Source organism: Sceloporus occidentalis, unplaced genomic scaffold (genome assembly GCF_023333645.1).
Source record: "Sceloporus occidentalis isolate IW3139 unplaced genomic scaffold, rSceOcc1.0.p SCAF_6, whole genome shotgun sequence".
NCBI classification, from domain to species: Eukaryota; Metazoa; Chordata; class Lepidosauria; order Squamata; family Phrynosomatidae; genus Sceloporus; species Sceloporus occidentalis.
In genome coordinates this window covers 42885059-42904274 of record NW_028316986.1, presented here as the reverse complement: position 1 = coordinate 42904274, position 19216 = coordinate 42885059, and the positions used below count along the sequence as shown (strand labels likewise).

At 39.0% G+C, this 19216-nt stretch overlaps 1 protein-coding gene across 1 annotated transcript in view; it reads left to right on the top strand.

Annotated features, from left to right (window-relative positions):
- The window catches only part of PARP1 (poly(ADP-ribose) polymerase 1), a 56517-nt gene that overhangs the window by 20874 nt on the left and 16427 nt on the right, over positions 1 to 19216 (top strand). The window contains exons 5-11 of the mRNA XM_089529437.1: positions 1129 to 1225; positions 2730 to 2846; positions 11389 to 11565; positions 12557 to 12698; positions 15594 to 15734; positions 17324 to 17566; positions 18300 to 18368. Of these exons, the coding sequence (XP_089385563.1) occupies positions 1129 to 1225; positions 2730 to 2846; positions 11389 to 11565; positions 12557 to 12698; positions 15594 to 15734; positions 17324 to 17566; positions 18300 to 18368 (986 nt within the window). The remainder of the gene's footprint in view (positions 1 to 1128; positions 1226 to 2729; positions 2847 to 11388; positions 11566 to 12556; positions 12699 to 15593; positions 15735 to 17323; positions 17567 to 18299; positions 18369 to 19216) is intronic.

Sequence of the window (19216 nt, the reverse complement as noted above, 5' to 3'; positions counted from 1 at the left end):
AAGCATGTAGCCAAGCAGCAGACAAAGAGGAGACAAGCTGCATGTGACTAATAAACAGTTGACCATTTTTTAACACATGGAGCTTGTTTCCTCTTTGTTGCCAGGAAATTATAGCTCAGTTCACAGCCATCTCGGATGTTGTACCACTCTGGTACCAAGTTTAAAAAACGTTCTTTCTTCAGCCTTTGGGGCTGAATTGATTTCTTCTAAAATGTACATATAAATGGTTTTAAATTGTTTTAACCTTTTGCTAGTTTTAACTTGTTAAATAATTTGATATGTTAATGGTTTTGGACTTTTTAAATTGATTTTGCTTGTACACTGCTCTGACATCCTATGACAGAAGGCTGGAAATAAATAAATACTATATTTAAAAAAAAAAAGATGTTCCTTATGCCATAATTCAGTGTGTGGAGAAGATATGTCTGAGATAGTGCATTGTAGTTCATGAATAAAACATGTAAGTCCCTTACAGTACTAATAGACATTTTGTTAATATTGGTTTTTGTTAAGATAGTTTGATATGTCTAACGTGAAACTTCATGGAGGAGGGTCTGAGAGTGAGCTAACTCTTGTTCTATTAGTTATGGTATTTCCCAGGCCATGGGTGGCTGGGAGATGCTTGTGTGTCCTTCCAGGGCAGATGACCCCACTACTGATTGCTGGTGATCACTGTCAGCCAAGGTGTTGTTACTTCACACCCTGTTGATCATCTTGTGTTGTGTTTTTGAGTTGTTTTATTTATTTAGATGTATGTGAATCAGAGTATTCAGCAGATTACACAGTCTTAAATGATATTTTTAATTGTATGAACAGGGGTACTTGAACATACCACAAGTTCATGTAGAACAAAGGTAGAGAACTTTTGGCTCTCTCGATAACTCAGGTGATCCAAAGATCTTTTTCATTAGTCATATGAGGTGAAACTGATAGGAATTGTAGCTAAAAACATCTGAAGGGCCAAAGATTGGCCACCTGCAGAACCAAGCAGAAGAAAATGGACAGAATGAGCATTATGTTGCTCCCCACAAAAAAAGAATGGGAGGGAAGCTTGTGGTGAGTGTTCAGTTGGTTATAAACTAAAATCATCTTAACTACAAAAATGTTTTTATTTTCCTTCTCTTTCAGAAAGAGAAAAGGAGATGAAGTGGATTCCAATGTGATTTCAAAAAAGAAACCAAAAAAGGAGAAAGAAAAACAGTCCAAACAGGAGAAGCTGCTAAAGGTTTGTTTTATGGTGACCAACCAGTCTTTTCAACCTCCTTTTAAAACAGAATTCAAAAACACTGGGTTGGTTTGAATTAACAGTAGCGATTGCTCTTTTGTTAATGTAATTATGTTTAATATCTGTTTCGGTTTTCTCCTGTCATGGGGCTCTTCTGCATTGACGCTATGTTGAATCTGGTTTAGAGACCACTTGTGTTTGCACCAAGTTGAATGAGAAGTTGTAGGTGTTTCTAATGTCAGCATTATTTCACTTGGAAGCAGACAATTTAAAAAGTTGCTAACTTATGTTAGCTATCTGTTTCCTACAACCGTGGTTCCTTACTTGAGTCCACAGATAGAAATCGTTACCTTAAAAAGTGTGGGGAGGGGGAAACGTTGGGGGTCCTCACAATTAGTGTCAGCGTCTCCTTAAAATTTGGGAGAAATTATAGCTCAAAAAGAGGCCTGTAAGAGGAGGGTAACGTAGGGATCTTTTCACCTATGTATACTAGTACTAACTGCAGAGAGCATTCCCATTTCAGTAAATAGAAAGGTTTTATTTAGAAATGTGCAAAGATGCACACAAATGTACAAAACCAATGCAACCTTACGAACCATACAAGGCTAACAGAAGGAAAGGTGTGGAAGATTGGATAAAGAGAAGTTGGAAATTAGATAGGGTAATAATTACCAGCCCTGAAGATAAGTCAATGGAAAACAGAGAGTGGTTCAGAGAGTGTCTGAAGGCTACATGAAGAGAGTAAGCAGGACCATCTGTGCACACACATGGCTAGAATTAGAGTGGATATTCATATCCTATTTCATACTCTCGAGAGGTCCTTCGTGTTACCAAATGGTGTAACAAAGTCTGATGGCTTTCGCATGGAATTGACAAAAGGAGATCTAAAACAGCTAATGGCTTTAACTCCAGAGTGATAAAACATTGATTGGATTTGAGACAGTCCCTGGAAGATTGAATAGGAACACAGCATGAGGTGAGGTGGAAGGTGTGGTCTTTGGCTGCTTTTGCAATGGGACTCACTTTATCTCCATTCCAAGAGGAAATGCAAAGAGCGGGGGGGGGGGGGGAATGGAGTGATAAGCAAACCTACTTATCATTTATTTAGGTCTTTTGTATATCCTTAGGTCAATGTGACTCCTTCCGTGTGTAACTTCTTTGTCTCCAGAGATCATTGTGACCTCTCAAAAAATGCCCAACACTAGATATTAATTATAAAACCCCATATCCCGTGAGAAGGATGTAGAGTATGGTAACAAGATCAGCTCCTAGTCAACGTAACCAGTGGTAAGATTTCTGCGAGTTGTAGGTCATATACAATTGGGATCCCAAAACAATTTACCTTAAAGCCTCTGTATTGTGTTGAATGCCACCAACAAAAATAGTGGTTTTCCTCAATCAGAACTTTTTAGTAGGTCTGAGCCACAGTGTACATACAGGAGGCTTATTGGTGTGCTGACTTACACTAAGAATAGGTCTCATCTGTGTTATTTTATATTTACAGGAGCAGACAGAGCTGATTTGGAACATCAAAGATGAATTAAAGAAGGCATGTTCTACCAGTGACCTCAAAGAACTCTTGATAGCCAATAAACAGGAAGTTCCTTCTGGGGAGTCCGCTGTGAGTTGGACTTGGTTCAATTTGACATTTTGACTCAGTTCTCATCTTGCAATCTTTAATACTTCTTGCTAGTTGAGTTTAGATAAATGGTAGTGGCATTAAAATTTCTGACATGATCTCTTAGTAGCCTGAAGAGCAGCCTGGCTTGCACCCACAGGTGATAATATTGTTAATATTATTGCTAATATTATTATCGATACAACTAAGAGACAAAATCCTTAAATTGATACATCTGATGGCAGATTTGGAAACACTGACCTAATGTCAGTTTATTTATTTAATTTATAAAATTTTTATAATTGTGAGCCCTTAAAACTATGGCAGGTTTGACAGATAATTTCCCCCACTTCACCTTCTGTGGGCTGCTGAAATCTACCAGAAAGCGAAACGTGGCACTTTTGGTTTTGAAGAAAGCCAAACAAGGTGTGTGAGGGGCAGCTGCTTCTGGAAGAGTTGTGCTTCTGGTAGCATGGATCTCATCTTTGTGGGGGGACATTGTTTTACCATTGGGCAGTAATGCCTACCCAAATCTAGAAGATGCTAAGGAAATGTTAAGACTATGGAGGTACGAGTACACCACAGCAGTACATTGTGAGGTGCAGTTTGTGCAAAGAAAATGGGTAGGTTTTTCCATAAGAAGTGCCATGCTGGATCAGAACAAAGTTCTGTCTACTCCAGAATTCTCTTTGCATAATGGTCAACCAGATGTGTATCTACTTTTTCTACACCATGGGTAATGTTATGGGTCTCTGTCATGTCTCCTCTTCCTTACTCTCTTCTAAGCTAAAAAGCCACATGTATTGTAAGTATTCCCCATAGGGTAATTTTGTTTCATGTTTTCTAAACCTTTTTCAGTTCTACTGTTTTTGTTAGTTTGCTTGTTTTTGTTTGTTTTTCTGGAAATATTGTGGTAAGAACTGTACATAGTAGCACTAGTAATTTGCATGAAGGTACTATGATACTGATGGCTTTATTATCAGTGTGCGTGTGTATTCAAGTTGCTCATTGATTTATGGAATTTCATATATTTCCTTAGGCAAGGAATATTCAGAGGTGGTTTGCTGTTGCTTTTCTCTGAAATACAGCACCTGGGTATTTCTTAGTAGTCTCTCACCCATGTACTAAGTAGGGTTGGCTCTTCTTAACTTCCAAGATCAAATGTGATCTGGTGCCTTCAGGGTATTTTAGGGTTGGTTTCATTATCAGTTGCTTTTCTAATAGCAAGTACATTTCTATACCACTTATCAGTGCACTTAAGCACTTGCTAAGCGGTTTACAAAGTGTAACCTAAGCTAATTGCCCCCAACAAGCTGGGTACTCATTTTAGCGACCTCGGAAGGATGCAAGCCTGAGTCGAGCTTGAGCCCCTGGGCACAAACCTTATGGTTTGTGCATGAGTGGCTGCAGTGCAGGCATTTAACCATTGCGCCACCAACATGGAATTTGCCTTTTTCAAAGAAGCCACATATTGTGTCACTCACAAATGTGGATTTTGTCTGCAACTTTCTTCCTTTTTTTTTTTATATAACATTTTTATTAAATTTTCCATCTGTTATCAACATAACATATTTCAACATATCCATCAATTCTCTTTCTTTTTACGTTCTAACCGTACTTTATACCAACATGCTTTGCTATTATTGTTACTCCACTTCCCTTCCTCAAACTTCTATAATTCAACTTAATCATTATTACACAAAACAATTCTTGTGACACTTCTGTAAATGCAGTACAATATCATTACCTTCCTCCCACCTTTATTTTATGTTACACTGAACTAAATTATTGTTGTTTTCCTTCTATGTTTGTTGTAACATTATCAACTCAAAAGCATTAAAGGTATATCCTTTAACTTAGAACTTTTTTCTTGTTTCTTTACTTCTCCAATTTCCTTCTTAACTTTCCTGTCATCTGATCTTGTTTATGATTCTCTTACCAGCTTTACCGTACCACCTTACAAATAGATAAACAAGGCCAATTTTATCATTTTTTTTTTATGTCAGATAATTTCCTCAATATTTGAAGCCCAGTTTACGTCATCACCCCAAGTTTTTTGCAAATATTCCATTACCTTTTCCCAACATCCCCTCCATTTATCATTATTTTCATCTTGTACTTTATGTGACAGCAAATCCAGTTCCATCATCTCATATAATTTCTCCTGCCACTCTTCTATTTCTAACTTTTTCTCAGATTTCCAATGTTTGGCAAATATCACTCTGGCAGCTGCCAACATATAAAACAAAATTTTTCCATATCTAGATTCATCTTTTTCTTCTAACATACATAACAGCATTGTTTCAGCTCTTAATGTTAATTTGACTCCCAACATTTTATCTATTTCAACCTGTATTTCTTTCCAGAATTTCCTAGCCTTGTTACAAGTCCACCATAAGTGATAATAAGTCCCGATCGCTTTTTGGCAGTTCCAACACATCTTTTTTCCCGTTTTATACATATTGGCTATTTTGACTGGTGTTAAGTGCCATCTGTACAGGATTTTATAATAGTTTTCTTTTACATATTGCGACATTGAGTAACTCATTCTTTTAGTCCAGGCCTTCTCCCATTGTGACAATTCTATTGATCTCCCACAATTTTGTGCCCATTTAATCATTGAGTCTTTAACAATGTCCTCTTCAGTAAACCATTCCAACAGTTTTTTGTAAATCTTGGAGATTGTTTTAGACTCAGATTTCCAAATAATTTCTTCCATCTCATTCTTGGAATTAGAAAAGCCCACCTGTTTCTTATCCTCTTTATATCTACAGGTCAGTTGCCTATACAGAAACCATCCTATTTCCCAACCTTCCTGTTTTAAAGTTTCTTGAGTTTTGATAGATCCATCCTTGTTCAATAAGTCTTTATATCTAATCCAAGTCTGGTTTTTCTTTGGATCATAACAATATAATGCCTCGTGTGGTGACAGCCACAAGGGAAATTTAGGACATATACGTTTTTTATACTTATTCCAGACCCTAAGTATTGAGGCACGAATATAGTGATCATTAAAACTTCTATTCGCTTTTGTTTTCCCGTAGAACAGAAAACCGTGCCAGCCAAATCTAATGTTTGTGCTCTCTAGTTTCAATAATTTGCTATTTTCTAAGGTGAACCATTCTTTCAGAAAGGTTATGGCACAAGCTTCAAAATATAATTTTAGGTTAGGGAGGGCAAAACCACCTCTTTCCTTAGCATCGTATAATATTTTAATTCTAATTCTGGGTTTTTTCCCCGCCCACACAAATTGTGCCAGTTGTTTCTGCCAATCCTTGAAGATTTTTTCATGTTTAATAATGGGGATGCATTGAAATAGAAATAGCAGCTTAGGGACCACCAACATTTTGACTACCGATATCCTTCCTAGCAATGAGAGATTCAATGTCAGCCAATTTTTCATATCCTTTTTGATTTCTGCCCATTTACTCAAATAGTTGTTTTTAATAAGGTTTGAATTCTTATTAGTAAGAATCACACCCAAATATCTCACTTTTTCAGATATTTTGAAGCCTGATTTTTCAGTAAATCTCTCCTGCTCATATTTGTCCATATTTTTTGTAATCGCCGCTGATTTTTCTAAATTGATTTTCAGCCCAGCTATTCTTTCAAATTTTTTTAGATGTTGTATTAATTTGTCACAACCAGCGATTGGGTCCTCCATTGTAACTACAATGTCGTCCGCATAGGCCCTTGTTTTTAAACATTCCCCTTTAAAATTAACCCCTATAATCTCTCGATCATCTCTCAAATTACTTAATAAGGTTTCTAACACCAAAATAAACAATAGCGGCGACAGAGGGCAGCCCTGTCTGGTGCCTCTAGATAATACAATTGCATCAGTTCTTTGATCATTGATAATAACTCTAGCAGTTTGTTTATAATATATGGAACTTATCCAATCAATGAATCTTTGCCCTGCCTTTATCCGCTTCAGTGTAGTAATAATAGATGACCAATCAAGGGAGTCAAAGGCCTTTTCAATGTCCAGGAAGATCAAGGCGAGTTTTCTTTCATTATGCCAATCATAGTGTTCAATTATATTTATAATATATCTTAAGTTTTCTTTCAGTTGCCTATTTGACATAAAACCGCATTGATCTTCCTGAATTATTGTCTGTAGAACATTTTTCAATCTATTCGCCATTATATCAGCAAAAAGCTTATAGTCCACATTTAACAATGATATCGGCCTGTAATTTTTTAAATATTGATGATCTTTTCCCTCTTTCGGAATCAATATAATGTTGGCCTCTTCCCAGGTTGGCGGTAGAGGATCCCCTTTAATTGAGTTCATTACTTCTAACAGATGTTGTTCTATTTCTGTTTCGAAGATTTTGTAAAATCTAGCGGTAAAGCCATCTGGGCCCGGTGCTTTACCAGATTTGGCCCGTTGTATAGCCTCCCTTAGCTCCTTTAGAGTGATGTTTTTGTTTAGGTCCGCACTTTGTTCTTCGTTCAGTTCCGGAAGTGAGCTTTTTTTCACATATTCCTCCACTTCAACTTTACATAAGGGAATACTTTTAAACAAGTTGCTGAAGTAATCAAATGTGGCCCTCATAATATCCTTAGTATCTGTATAGGATTTAGTTTCATCACTGATTTTAAAAATTGTTTTTTTCTCTTTATTTTTACAGAGCCTTTGGGCCAACCACTTGCCTGGTTTATTTGCTTCCTGAAACTGTTTGATTTTGATGTTCTTCATCATATTAGCTAGATCTTGCGCGTTTTGCATATTGTATTGCTTCTGTAAAAGTTTTATCTCTCTTAGTATCTTGGTGTTGTCTGGATTTTGTTTAAGCTCTTCTTCCTTTTTATTTAGTTGTTCTGTAATTTTCTTTATGTTTAGTCTTTTTTTGCTCAACATCTCACGGTGTTTTTTGATAAAGAAGCCTCTAAGTACCGCTTTTCCTGCGGCCCAAACTATTTTTATATCAGTACCTTTATTTAAGTTTTCTTTAAAATAGTTGTTGATTAAATCTTTAGCTTCTTTTACAACTTTTGGGGATGACATCAAGTAGTCTTGCAGCTGCCACCTAAATTCCGTGTTATCTTTCCTCATGGTCAGCACCACCGGGCTATGGTCAGAATATGATTTTGTCCTGATTTGCACATTGTTCACTCTTGGGGCTAGTGATTTTGAGACAAAGAACATATCAATTCTGGAGAAGGTTTTAAATCTATTCGAAAAAAAGGTAAATTCGCGTTTGTCTCCACACTTGTATCTCCACACTTCTATTAAGGACATGTCATTTATAAATTTGAGGCAGGAAAGCGGTAATTTACCTTGATTAACTTTAATTGCTTTAGCTGACAGTCTGTCCATGTTTGGATCCACAACTCCATTCCAATCCCCACAAATTATAATTTCCTTATAACAAAATTCCTGTATACTCTCTTTTAATTTTTGATAAAATTTCGCCTTTCCATTGTTTGGTGCATATATTGCCACCAAAAGAATATTTTTACCACTCAGATTAAGCTCAATCCCGACATAATGTCCTTCTTTGTCACAAAATAGTTGCTTAGCACTCAATTTATTTGTCACATAAATCACCACCCCTTTCCTTTTTTGTTTATTCGCTGCTATATAGTGCGTCCCCAGTTTTTTGTTTCTCAGTAATCTTTCATCCTTTTGTCTAATATGAGTCTCTTGTAAACATAAGATTTCAAACTTTTCTTTTCCTAATAAATGAAAAACTTCCTTCCTTTTGGTTTTATTATTCAGGCCATTTACATTCCATGAAAGGATTCTTATGTTTTGTCCACCTTGAAACATTTACCTTTTCTGGTAATTAATTTATTTAGCCTTAGTCTTCTTTCTCTTCCTCCTCGGTTTTCCTTTTGTGACCTCTAAGCTGAGGTCTAGATCCACTATTTTATCAGTCTGTTCTATCTCTCTGATATCTACTTCTTCTTCTCCATCCGGCTCGGAAATCCCTGAGCCGTCCTCTTCCTCCTCTTCTCCTTCTTCTGACTCTGAAGACCTTTGTTGTTCATTATCTTTCTCATCCTTTGAATCTTTCATCTCACCTTTTAATTCTTCTGCTGCACCTCCTTCTCTGTCATCTTTATCTGTCATTTTACTCCTTTCTATTTCTTTCCCATGTCTCCTCCAAAATTCCTTAGCCTTCAGAGTTGAATTCAATTTGATCCATCTTTGTTTGAAAAGAACCGATATCCCTTCCAGTTTTTCCCATCTGTATATAATATTATGTCTGATTAGATGATTTGTCAGGAATTTATATCCCTCACGTTTTTGGAGAATCCTCTTTGGGACATCCTTGTAAATCTTAAGTTCACACTCTTCTATGATTAATTTCTCTTGGTAACTCGTTTGGAGAAGTTGTTCTTTTACATTTTGCCGGAGGAAATATATCACAATATCCCTCGGTAAATCTTTGTCTCTGGCAATTTTAGAGTTAATCCTGTATATTTTATCCGTACTCCAACTCAGCTCCTGAAGAGAGATATTCATGTATTCAGCCAGAGGGGGTAGCAAAATGTCATATAAATTTTCTCCTTTGCTTTCCTTCAGCCCTCTTACTTTCAGGCAGTTCTGTCTGAGTCTTTGCTCTTCCAGGGCTCTAGAATCAAGAAGTTTTTCTTTTTCTCTATCTAGGTCTGATTTGATATCTTTGACTACTTCCTCCATGGAATTTGTTCTGTCCTCCAACTTTTGTACTCTGGAACAAACATGACCAATTTCCTTTGTTACAGCTTCCAAAGATTGTTTGAATTCTTTCATTTCTGATCTGAAATCTTTCTTAATATCAGCTCTCAGATTTTTAATCTCCCTTGAGAGATTTTGTTCCATATCTAATCTCAGTTTCTTAATCTCCTCCAAAACAGAAGGTTGCTCTTTTTCCATTGAGTATCTCCTCTGAGAGTAATTAGAAGAAAGAAACTGCGATGCAGCTGTTCCTCTTCTTGCAGCTGTAGCCATTTGGTCTTTGAAATTCAAAGATTTTAAACTAATTTACTTTAAGTTGCCAAGTGCTTCCAATGTTAAGCCCTTCAGACAGTGGAAACTTTGTTTAGTTGCAGTTTTGTTTCTTATCTGAAGTTAAATTGTGTCCACTGCCTATAGTCAATATTTAGAAACTGCTACTTTTGACCAGTTTCAAAAACCAAGCTCCTTAAGATCAGTCCAAGGTTTAGAGCAGGTTTGGGAACAGCAAAATAGAAAGAAGTTTGTTTAAGACAAGGGCTTTCTTCTATATTTAAACAATACTGTGTTTGTCAAAACTTGTCAGACTTCTTCTTTTGAAAATACCATTTTTTAGTTAAACACAGTCTATATATTATTCCCCTTTTTTCCTTCTTTCATGTTCTTCAATAAATAATAAATAATAAAGGGGAGTCTGAGCAACAAGTAGAGAGACGATAAGTTCAAACTTCCCCCTGCTAAGAAAATGGAGAGTAAAGTATTCCTACCCGCTTGTGGTCATTTGTCTTGGGTGGTTGTAAGTTAGTAGCGTCCTTTATCCTCTCTTCGTCCCAGTTATTTAGGGACCCGAAGGTTTGTTAGTTGCTTTTGAAGGCTAGAGAGCCTGACGCTTCAAAAACAAAAGGTTGGTGCCGGCGATAAATGCCTAAAGGCTGCTGCCGCGCCGCTGGGTTTAACACTCAGACTTCAGTCTGAGTTAACTCCTCGGCTCCCTGGCTGTCCTCGCCCCTCCTTCTCCTTCCACCGGGCTGGATGCCTTCCAGAACCTCTGCGGGCTACCCACCGAGACCCCTATCTCTTGGGGAGTGATAGCTGCTTTGGGGTTCCAAGCTGTTTCACGGAGCCCCGTTCTTCGCGCAGCACCACTGCGCGGAGCGAGCGTTCCCCGGAACACCGCGGGCGCGCTCCTCTCGCCTCCGCACCAAACCCGGAAGTGAGCGCAACTTTCTTCCTTTTTCAAGTAAAAGTACAATCCTGAATTCTGTTCATGTCTGCTTCAGGGCTAGGGAACCAATCCAATTCCCAATAACCATAAGTGGCCTGGCCAGTGGTGGATCAAGTTCTGGAGCCCCGTTGGCCAGAGGGAGCCAGCACCAGGGCCAGGGCTTGAGTTGTGGAGCCCCGAGGCTCCGTCCAAGTGCTAGGCCTGGGGACAGGGCTCTGAAACTCAAGCCCCGACCCCACATTGGCCCTGGCCCTGCCCTCGGCTGACTGGGCAGCAGACTCTGCCCCCAAAGTCAAGCTGGGAAAAAGAGGAAGGAAGGGGGAAAGAAGGAGGGAGATGGGGGACTTCTGTCCCATTGTCCCTAATGGTGGTGTGGCTGCATGTCCACACCACCATTAAGGACAATAGGACTTGAACATTTTAGTATTTGTGGGGAGGAGGTCTGGAACAGATCCCTCGCAGATACTGTGGGTCCATTGCATAGTAACTATTGTCCAAAAAGTAACTGTTCCAATATGCCTGAGTCAACTTAGTACAGGACAGGATATGAAGCTGCATGGGATGGCTCTATGATTGTCTTGCATATAGTACAGTGCCATAAATATGTCTTTCATTCTTTCATGACTCTTCTTGCCCTTCTGTTGCTATAGATCTTGGACCGTGTTGCAGATGGAATGGCTTTTGGAGCTCTGTTGCCCTGTGAGGAGTGCAAAGGCCAGTTTGTGTTCAAAAGTGATGCTTATTACTGCACTGGGGACATCACCGCTTGGACCAAATGTGTTGCCAAGACACAGACTCCCAACAGGAAGGAATGGATAATCCCAAAGGTGGGAAGTGTAGCTAGATTTATTGCCTGTTCATTAAACTAGGGTAATTATCTATGAAATGTCATGGTGAGTGGATGGAGGGAGCACATCTGGGGAGAGAAGGGAGTTTCAGTTTCCATCTTCCTTTTCTTTTGGCTTCATGATCCTTACTCCACAAAATGTTCTTGCCCCTTCAACTTTTCTCCCTTTGTGTTTAACATCCTGGTACTTGCTTCTTGTCCTTCCTCCTTCAGCACCACAATAGTTTGGAATCTGGAGTGGCACTTAGTGCTTTTCAGATATAACAGATTCATTTGTCTGTCTGGTTTGGATTTAGAATATCTCAGGGGCTTCCTTGTGCATCAGTTTGCCTTCTCTCTAAGATCTAGTGAAGAAGACCTCTTGTGTCCCATGTAGGGAAGGCACAATTGTTTGGAACTATAGAAAATGTTTTCTGGGCAGTTCTTCTCAGATCATGGAATAATGTGCTCCTTACATTTCACTCTTGTCTTTGTGAAAACAATTATGCTAAAAAATGAAGTTCTAAAATGTGATTAAATCCTACTGAGGGCTTTTATTGGCTGAGTCTGTTTCTGTTTTGGTATTTTTTTAAATCAGTATTATTTTAATTGTAAGCAGTTTTGAGCCATGAAAATTGCTTTGGAAGCCTAGTATGCACTATATGGTTTCAAATGAATAAATGTAGTGAAACAGTTAATTAGTTTTTGGTATGACTAAGCTGAAGCTGTATATATTCTAGAAAAAACACTACTGTAACGTATTGTTAGTATTAAACAAGTTTCTTATCCTATAGTGCATGTGGCATGCTGCCTGGTGATCTCTGCAATGAACACACACTAAACTAGCAGCTATCCTTTGAGGATGAGCAGATAAGCAGAGTTTATGAGACTCCCAGAATCCTCCAGCCAGCATTATTTTCTAAGGGATTCCTCCTTCTCAATTTTTCTCCTTTTTTTACTTTCCTCACTTTTCATATGTTGCTGAAACACAGGCATTCCGGGAAATAACATATCTGAAGAAATTCAAGGTTAAAAGGCAAGATAGAGCTTTCCCTCCAGAATCTGCCTCTACAAACTCTGCACCTCCTCCAGCAGTTTCCACTCCCATTGTAGAAAACTCCACTGCTCCAGCAGGTAAATGAGGCTTGTGGGTTAGTGTTTTTGCTAAAGAGAAAATGATGAAAGAATTCTGTTTTAAATATAGTCAAACCTTAAAAGAATGTATAAGGAGCGTTACAGACCGCCGTTGCTGTTTGCTCTGCGAGGGAGCCGCAGCAGCCAAACCACGCGACTGCCTTGCGGAGCAAAAAAGAAGCTCCAAAATGGAGCTTCTTCCTGCGGCGCGGTTATGACACCACGAGGCGCCAATGGCGCACTCACAAGGTCATAAGCGACGTGCGGACGCACAGCGTCCGCTACGTCAATATGGCGGCAGCCGTGTGGAACGGCCGCCGCCATGTTATACGTATTGACTACGTACTAGGGTTAGGGGGGTGCAGAAGCACCGCCCCTTCCTAACCCTAATACGTAGTCAATACGTATTTTATGGTGGTTCGTAACTCGCCTATGTAATGCTTTTTGATACTAGAAAAAAACAGACACAAAAACCTTGAATGAAAGTTACAAGGGGCATAAAAGTTTTGCTGTTCTTTGTTTTTCCACTTGAATACTTCCAAAACATTTTAAAAGAATAATAATTTTTTTGTAGTCGTCATGATTTAAGTTTTACATTCATAACCAGTCTATACACATTGTTCCTAACCAAATAGCATAAGACATGCACACATTATTATTATGTTTCCAAGATCATTTAACCCACATGATTCAAGATAGGACATTTTGGTCCCACAGAGTCACCTTTTTTAATTCACATAAAACATAATCTACAGCAGTGGTTCCCAACCTGTAGGTTGGGACCCCTTTCATGGGGGTTGCCTAAGACCATTGGAAAACACCTATTTAATTACAGTTATGAAGTAGCAACAAAAATAATTTCATGGGCTTGGGACACCACAACATGAGGAACTGTATTAAAGGATTGCGGCATTAGGAAGGTTGGGAACCACTGATCTACAGTTTGGTTGTTCTGCAGCTCCAAATTTCAACCACAAGCCATGTCCTGTGTTTTTATATTCTACAAAACAAAAATAAACTGTGGAGCCAGGGATGTATCCCAGCTAATGTAACATATTGGAACAACAAAAGGTCTCATGCCATTTTTTCAGTGAAGTAAAAGTGTCTGTTCTCCTATTGTCAGTAGGTTGGCTACATTCAGGGTGGGGTGGGAACTGGAATTCTCACGTAGGTCAAGAAATAGAGGAAATGTACATAAAGTCTTAATCACAGTGCTAACTGCATTTCTAACCCTGAATTCATTAGTATTCTCATTGGGGTAAGGAAATGCTTCACAATTCCCTCAATGCAAAGTGTGTGTTCTATATATAAATCTTAACCAGATTTAATATGCACCTTCACAATGAATAACATATACCAGCAGAGCCCCAGGGTGCATAGCCTCTTTTGTTCTGAGTGCTGTTGCATCTGGTATCTGGTTGAAGGGAGAGGAGCAGCCCATATAGACACATTTCCCCCTCCCCCATATACATTTCTGCCTGCCTATACATCAGTGCCTCTTCGGTACATACATCTTGGCAGACTTCCATTCACACAAATGTTAATTGTGTGAGTGGGCCTGTCTAATTCAGCCTGCACAAAGTTTCTCCTCAGAAGATAATGGAGAAAATCTGTGTATGTCTTCAAGTTGCCAGCCGATGTATGGCGACCCCATGATTTTCATAGGGTTTTTTGGGTGAGGAATACTCGGGTAGTTTTGCCAGTTCCTTCCTCTGAAATATAGCCTATAGCACCTGTTATTGAGCCAAAGAAATTAGTCTGTTGCTGCCATCTACTGGCTTGTTAAAAGTCAACATGTGTGTGTGTGTGTGTGTGTGCGCACACACATTCAGGTTGCCTGTTGACTTATGTTGGTCCCATTAATTGCATATGGTTTTGTTAGGTAAGGAATAGACTTTGGTGGTTTGCCATGACCTTCCTCTGAAATATCACCTACAGCACCTAGCCTTATCTAATCCAGGGCAGTCAATTTATAGCCTTCCAGGTATTGTTGGGACTGCAGCTCCTATTACCTTATATCATTGGTTATGCTGACTGATGGGACATAAAACCCGGCAACATCTGAAAGGCTGCAGATTGCTTACCTCTTCTCTCATGAGTGCTTCTCTGAGGAAAGATGTGGAAATATTTTCCCTCTCATGTGCATAAACCATACCAATAGTATGAACTAAATCATATGTACTGGGCATAAATTAATGTTGTTAAATGATGTGTCAGCTCTAACACATTGATAGCAGGGTTGTGTTTTCCTAGACAACTTGGAAGCAAAATAAGAAAGCATATATTGTGATCATGGGGAGGTTTATTTTTAAAGACATCTGGAGCCATGAATGGCCCTTAATTGATAAGTTGATAAGTTTTACTTTTATATTCCGAGTTGGTATATTCTGCAATTTCAAGAAAGAGCAGGGTTTGATACTGGCCATAGATTTCAGTGTCCTGAGACTTTCACATTAAACTAATCAAACCCAAGATTCTAGACCTTACCATGCAAGTAAAATTTTTGAAAATTTTGGGATAATGCCAGTTCTGAAATCAGAAAGTCTGCACATCCAATATTAAAGTTGTGGGACACTGTGGAATGCTTTGCTTTTCCTATGACTTTAGAACACGTGATCCTAGATAATGTGTGACTCCAACTTCTATCATCCCCAGCCAGCTTGGTCAGGGATCATGGGATTTCCAGGTCCAACATCATCATGGGGAGGTTAGATCCTCACCACTCAGAATACACAGTATGCACTAAGTATTATACACATTTTCTTGGCATAAAAGTTGGATTCTGTTGGTTAAAAAGTTGATTTTAAATATAGAAATAATTTTGTATGTCTTCTTTCCCCCCTACCTCACATGATCTACCTATTATATTCTGTTCATTTACATTTGAACCAACAGATAAACCATTAAGTAGCATGAAGATTTTAATCCTTGGGAAATTGTCAAAAAACAAGGATGAAATCAAGTCTACCATTGAAGAGCTTGGAGGAAAGGTGACAGCTACTGTGAATAAAGCAGACTTGTGCATAAGCTCGCAAAGTGAGTGTTTTCAGTGTCATTAGCAAACTTCAAATAGGAGAAGTGTTAAGATAGTCTAATTCTGGAATAGGAGAAAAAGCTGGTTTTCAATTATAATAATTACAGCTAATGACAGAATGGGATGTGAAGGGTATGGAAGGCATCGGAATTATAAAAATCTTTCCATTCAGTTTTGAATTGAAATATTAAACATAACATGGCTACACATGCTTTAAAGTGATCCAACTATATTTCAATATACTCCTAATTCCTGTGTTTGCTGTTGGAAACTTTGCCTAGCAAATCTCTGAAGATGCCAGCCACAGATGCTGGCGAACCGTCAGAAAGAAACTCTGCTAGAACATGGCCACCTAGCCCGAAAAACCCACAAAAAACTATGGATGCCGGCCATGAAAGCCTTCGACTTTACATTAGATTTGGTGACTGATGAGATATGTGGATTTCTATAGCGTGACAGACAAGTGCTTTAAATTATAATATAGAAATCCCTCTTGTTTCAATGAACTTGACATCCTTTCCTGCTGTCCCATTTTTTTAACCTTCTGTTGACCTTTTTAAAAATGTCAGTGTGGAATTGCTGAATGTCATTCTGATTGATTGATTGATTGATTGGAAGTAGAGTTCTTGCTCCTTAAAATTATAAATATGCCCCTTAAAATTGCATGCTGGAGTAAATATGAAACATTGTGCTTTTGAGGTTTTAAAGCAGTGTTGAGAATTGTGTGACCTCCAGATATAATTTGAATGCACATCCCAGCAACCCTATCCAGTAAAACCAGTGATGAATAATTATGGGAATTGCGGTAAACAATATCTGGAAGACAACCTGATTCTAAGCCCTGTTTTAGAAGCATAAGAAGTGGGAACTGTTCCTAAGGTGGTATCAGCCTGTCATTTCATCTTCCACTCCTTCTCTTTTTCCTCCCTGAAACACACACTCAACATTTTGTATCCACTGAGCATGCTCAGTTCTCATTGAGCTGTTTTGGGATCTAAACCTGTAAGGAGCGGTACTGAACTAGATGGCCTGATTTATTATAAAATGTCTGTGTTCTCATTTAAAGCTTGGAGAAGTTAATTTTTGAGCTACAACTCCTAGTTTTAGTCTAAAAGATGATCTACAACTCCTAGGTTTAATCTACAAGATTAATGCTTCCATGCTCTGTTGCTGTGAACCTGAGATTCAGTGAATGTAAGACATGAGCTCTGCCTTTGAATCATGATCTTTTCACACCTTTGCAAAAGTAACTGACGTATCCAATGCTAAACCCCATAAAAAGAATGATATACCATGGCCTGTTACAGACAGCCAAAATAAAGCTGCTTCAAGTCACTTTGGAGGTATGGTATTTCAATGATACATGCGGCCTAAGAGTCCAAAGGCCGCACCAAAGCCATGCTCCAGTCCTAAGGACTGGAGTGCAGCTTTGGTGAAACTTCCAGACTCTTAGGACTCATGCATCATTGAAATACCATACCTCCAAAGTGACTCGAAGCAGCTTTATTTTGGCTGTCTGTAACAGGCCCATGACTTGTTTTTTCTTCTGCTCTCTCTCTCTTCTCCCCATCTCCCATTAATAACATTACAGAGGAAGTTGAGAAGATGAATAAGAAAATGGAGGAAGTGAAGGTGGCCCAGGTGCGTGTGGTTTCAGAGGAGTTCCTCCAGGATGTGAAGTCTTCCAGCAAGGGTTTCCAGGAGCTTCTGTTACTTCGTGCACTCTCTCCCTGGGGTGCAGAGGTCAAACAGGAGCACAAAGAGGTGTTTGTGGGAGGCAAAAACAGCGGACACTCGAACCTGAAGAGCACTGGGAAGAACAAAGAAGAGCAAGGTGAAGGGGAACAAAAATGTAACAGCACCCTCTCCACTACAAACCTTTGTCTTATTGCCATTGCTTGCCAGGATGATTTGCTGGCTTCTTGGAGTGAAAATAAGAAGCCCTCCCTTTGCTAACGTATGCAAATCCTCCTCCCAAACTGCTCTGCTTCCTTCTGAAGAACAACAGGAATGGATGCTCTCAAATTACCAATTGCTAGTGGGCTGGTGAATGGGGGTAGATTGGTTTGGGGCTAATGAGGCCTTAATCTGTGAATGAGTGGGCTTGTGTACAGCTTGCATGGCATCTTGAATTGCAGAAATCTGGTTATTACCTTGGACATGTGTTCATAAATTCACAGGTGTTGTCTCAAGACATTTGTGTTGTCCTGTATTTCAGACTCCCATATGCAGGGGTGGGGATATTTGGCCTTCCATATGTTTTGGCATGCAACACCCATCTGGCAAGGCACCAAAGGAGTTGTCTTAATATTTGGAGAGCATAAGGTCCCTCATCTTACCTTTTGCTTTCTTCATTACTCATAAATATATAAGGCATCATCTCTGTGTACAAAGGAAAGGGCAATGCTTTTTAAGATGGTGCATGCCATCTCTAGTTTTATCATTTTAAAAAAATACAGATCTTCATACTTTTTTAAAAAACAAGGAATTAAATAGAAATGTTTTAGCTTATTTAACTTACAATTATATTCTTACTATTCCCTTCCTCCCTCTTTCATTTTGTCTAGGAACAAGCAAGTCTGAAAAGAAAATGAAGCTGACAGTAAAAGGAGGAGCTGCTGTGGATCCTGATTCAGGTGATTTCAGAAACCCAAATGTACATCTCCAGTTCTGTCTTTCCGTAATAAATTTAGGACCATGGAAGCTTTACTATCTGTAAATGCCCAGCCTTTCATGGTGCATGCTGTGTAAATACCTCTGTAACATATGAACTGCAGAAGTGTGTTCATGTATCATGAGACACCATGGTGAAAGTTGGATTTGTTTGATGTGCAGTCCCATGAGAAAGCCATGGGTTGTTAACCAGCCACAAACCACAATCGTACTGTATTCTTTCCTGTTGCCTTATGGTCTGGCTTTTTTACACCATGGATTGTTGTGACATCTGAATCCACAACCATGACTTGCCCCTTGTTTGTTTTCCCAGGTATCCAAACTTAAATAAGCTGACAAAAGTGTGATAGTATGGGGTGGAGAGAGGCAGAGAAACAAACCAGAAATGAGGAAGACATTGTGTGGTGATTGCTAGTGCAATGTAAGGAAGTTGTGAGGTTGGAGCTGAAGTTGGAGCAAGGACATTGGGCCATATGCCACTGGCTAGCAAATCAGTGGAAAGGGGGGAAATCCAATAGATCTCAGCATTATCACTTGGTGGCTTTGCACACTGCTGGTTCCTTCTTAGAGTTTTAAATCTTCTCATAGCCTTCTCTATGAAATTCCATCATGTTTCTCATTGCCTTGTTGATTTCTGTCATCTCACTCTTAGGATGACTGGCTTAATAGGTTTTACTCGTGCTGGAGGATTTTTGAGGGCTTGGGGATGTTCAGGGACCCCTTTATGCACCCCTGGTACTGTGCGAAGGGGTATAATAAATAATTTAAAATAAAATGTAGACAGTGTTGAAATTCTCTTTTGAGATTTCTT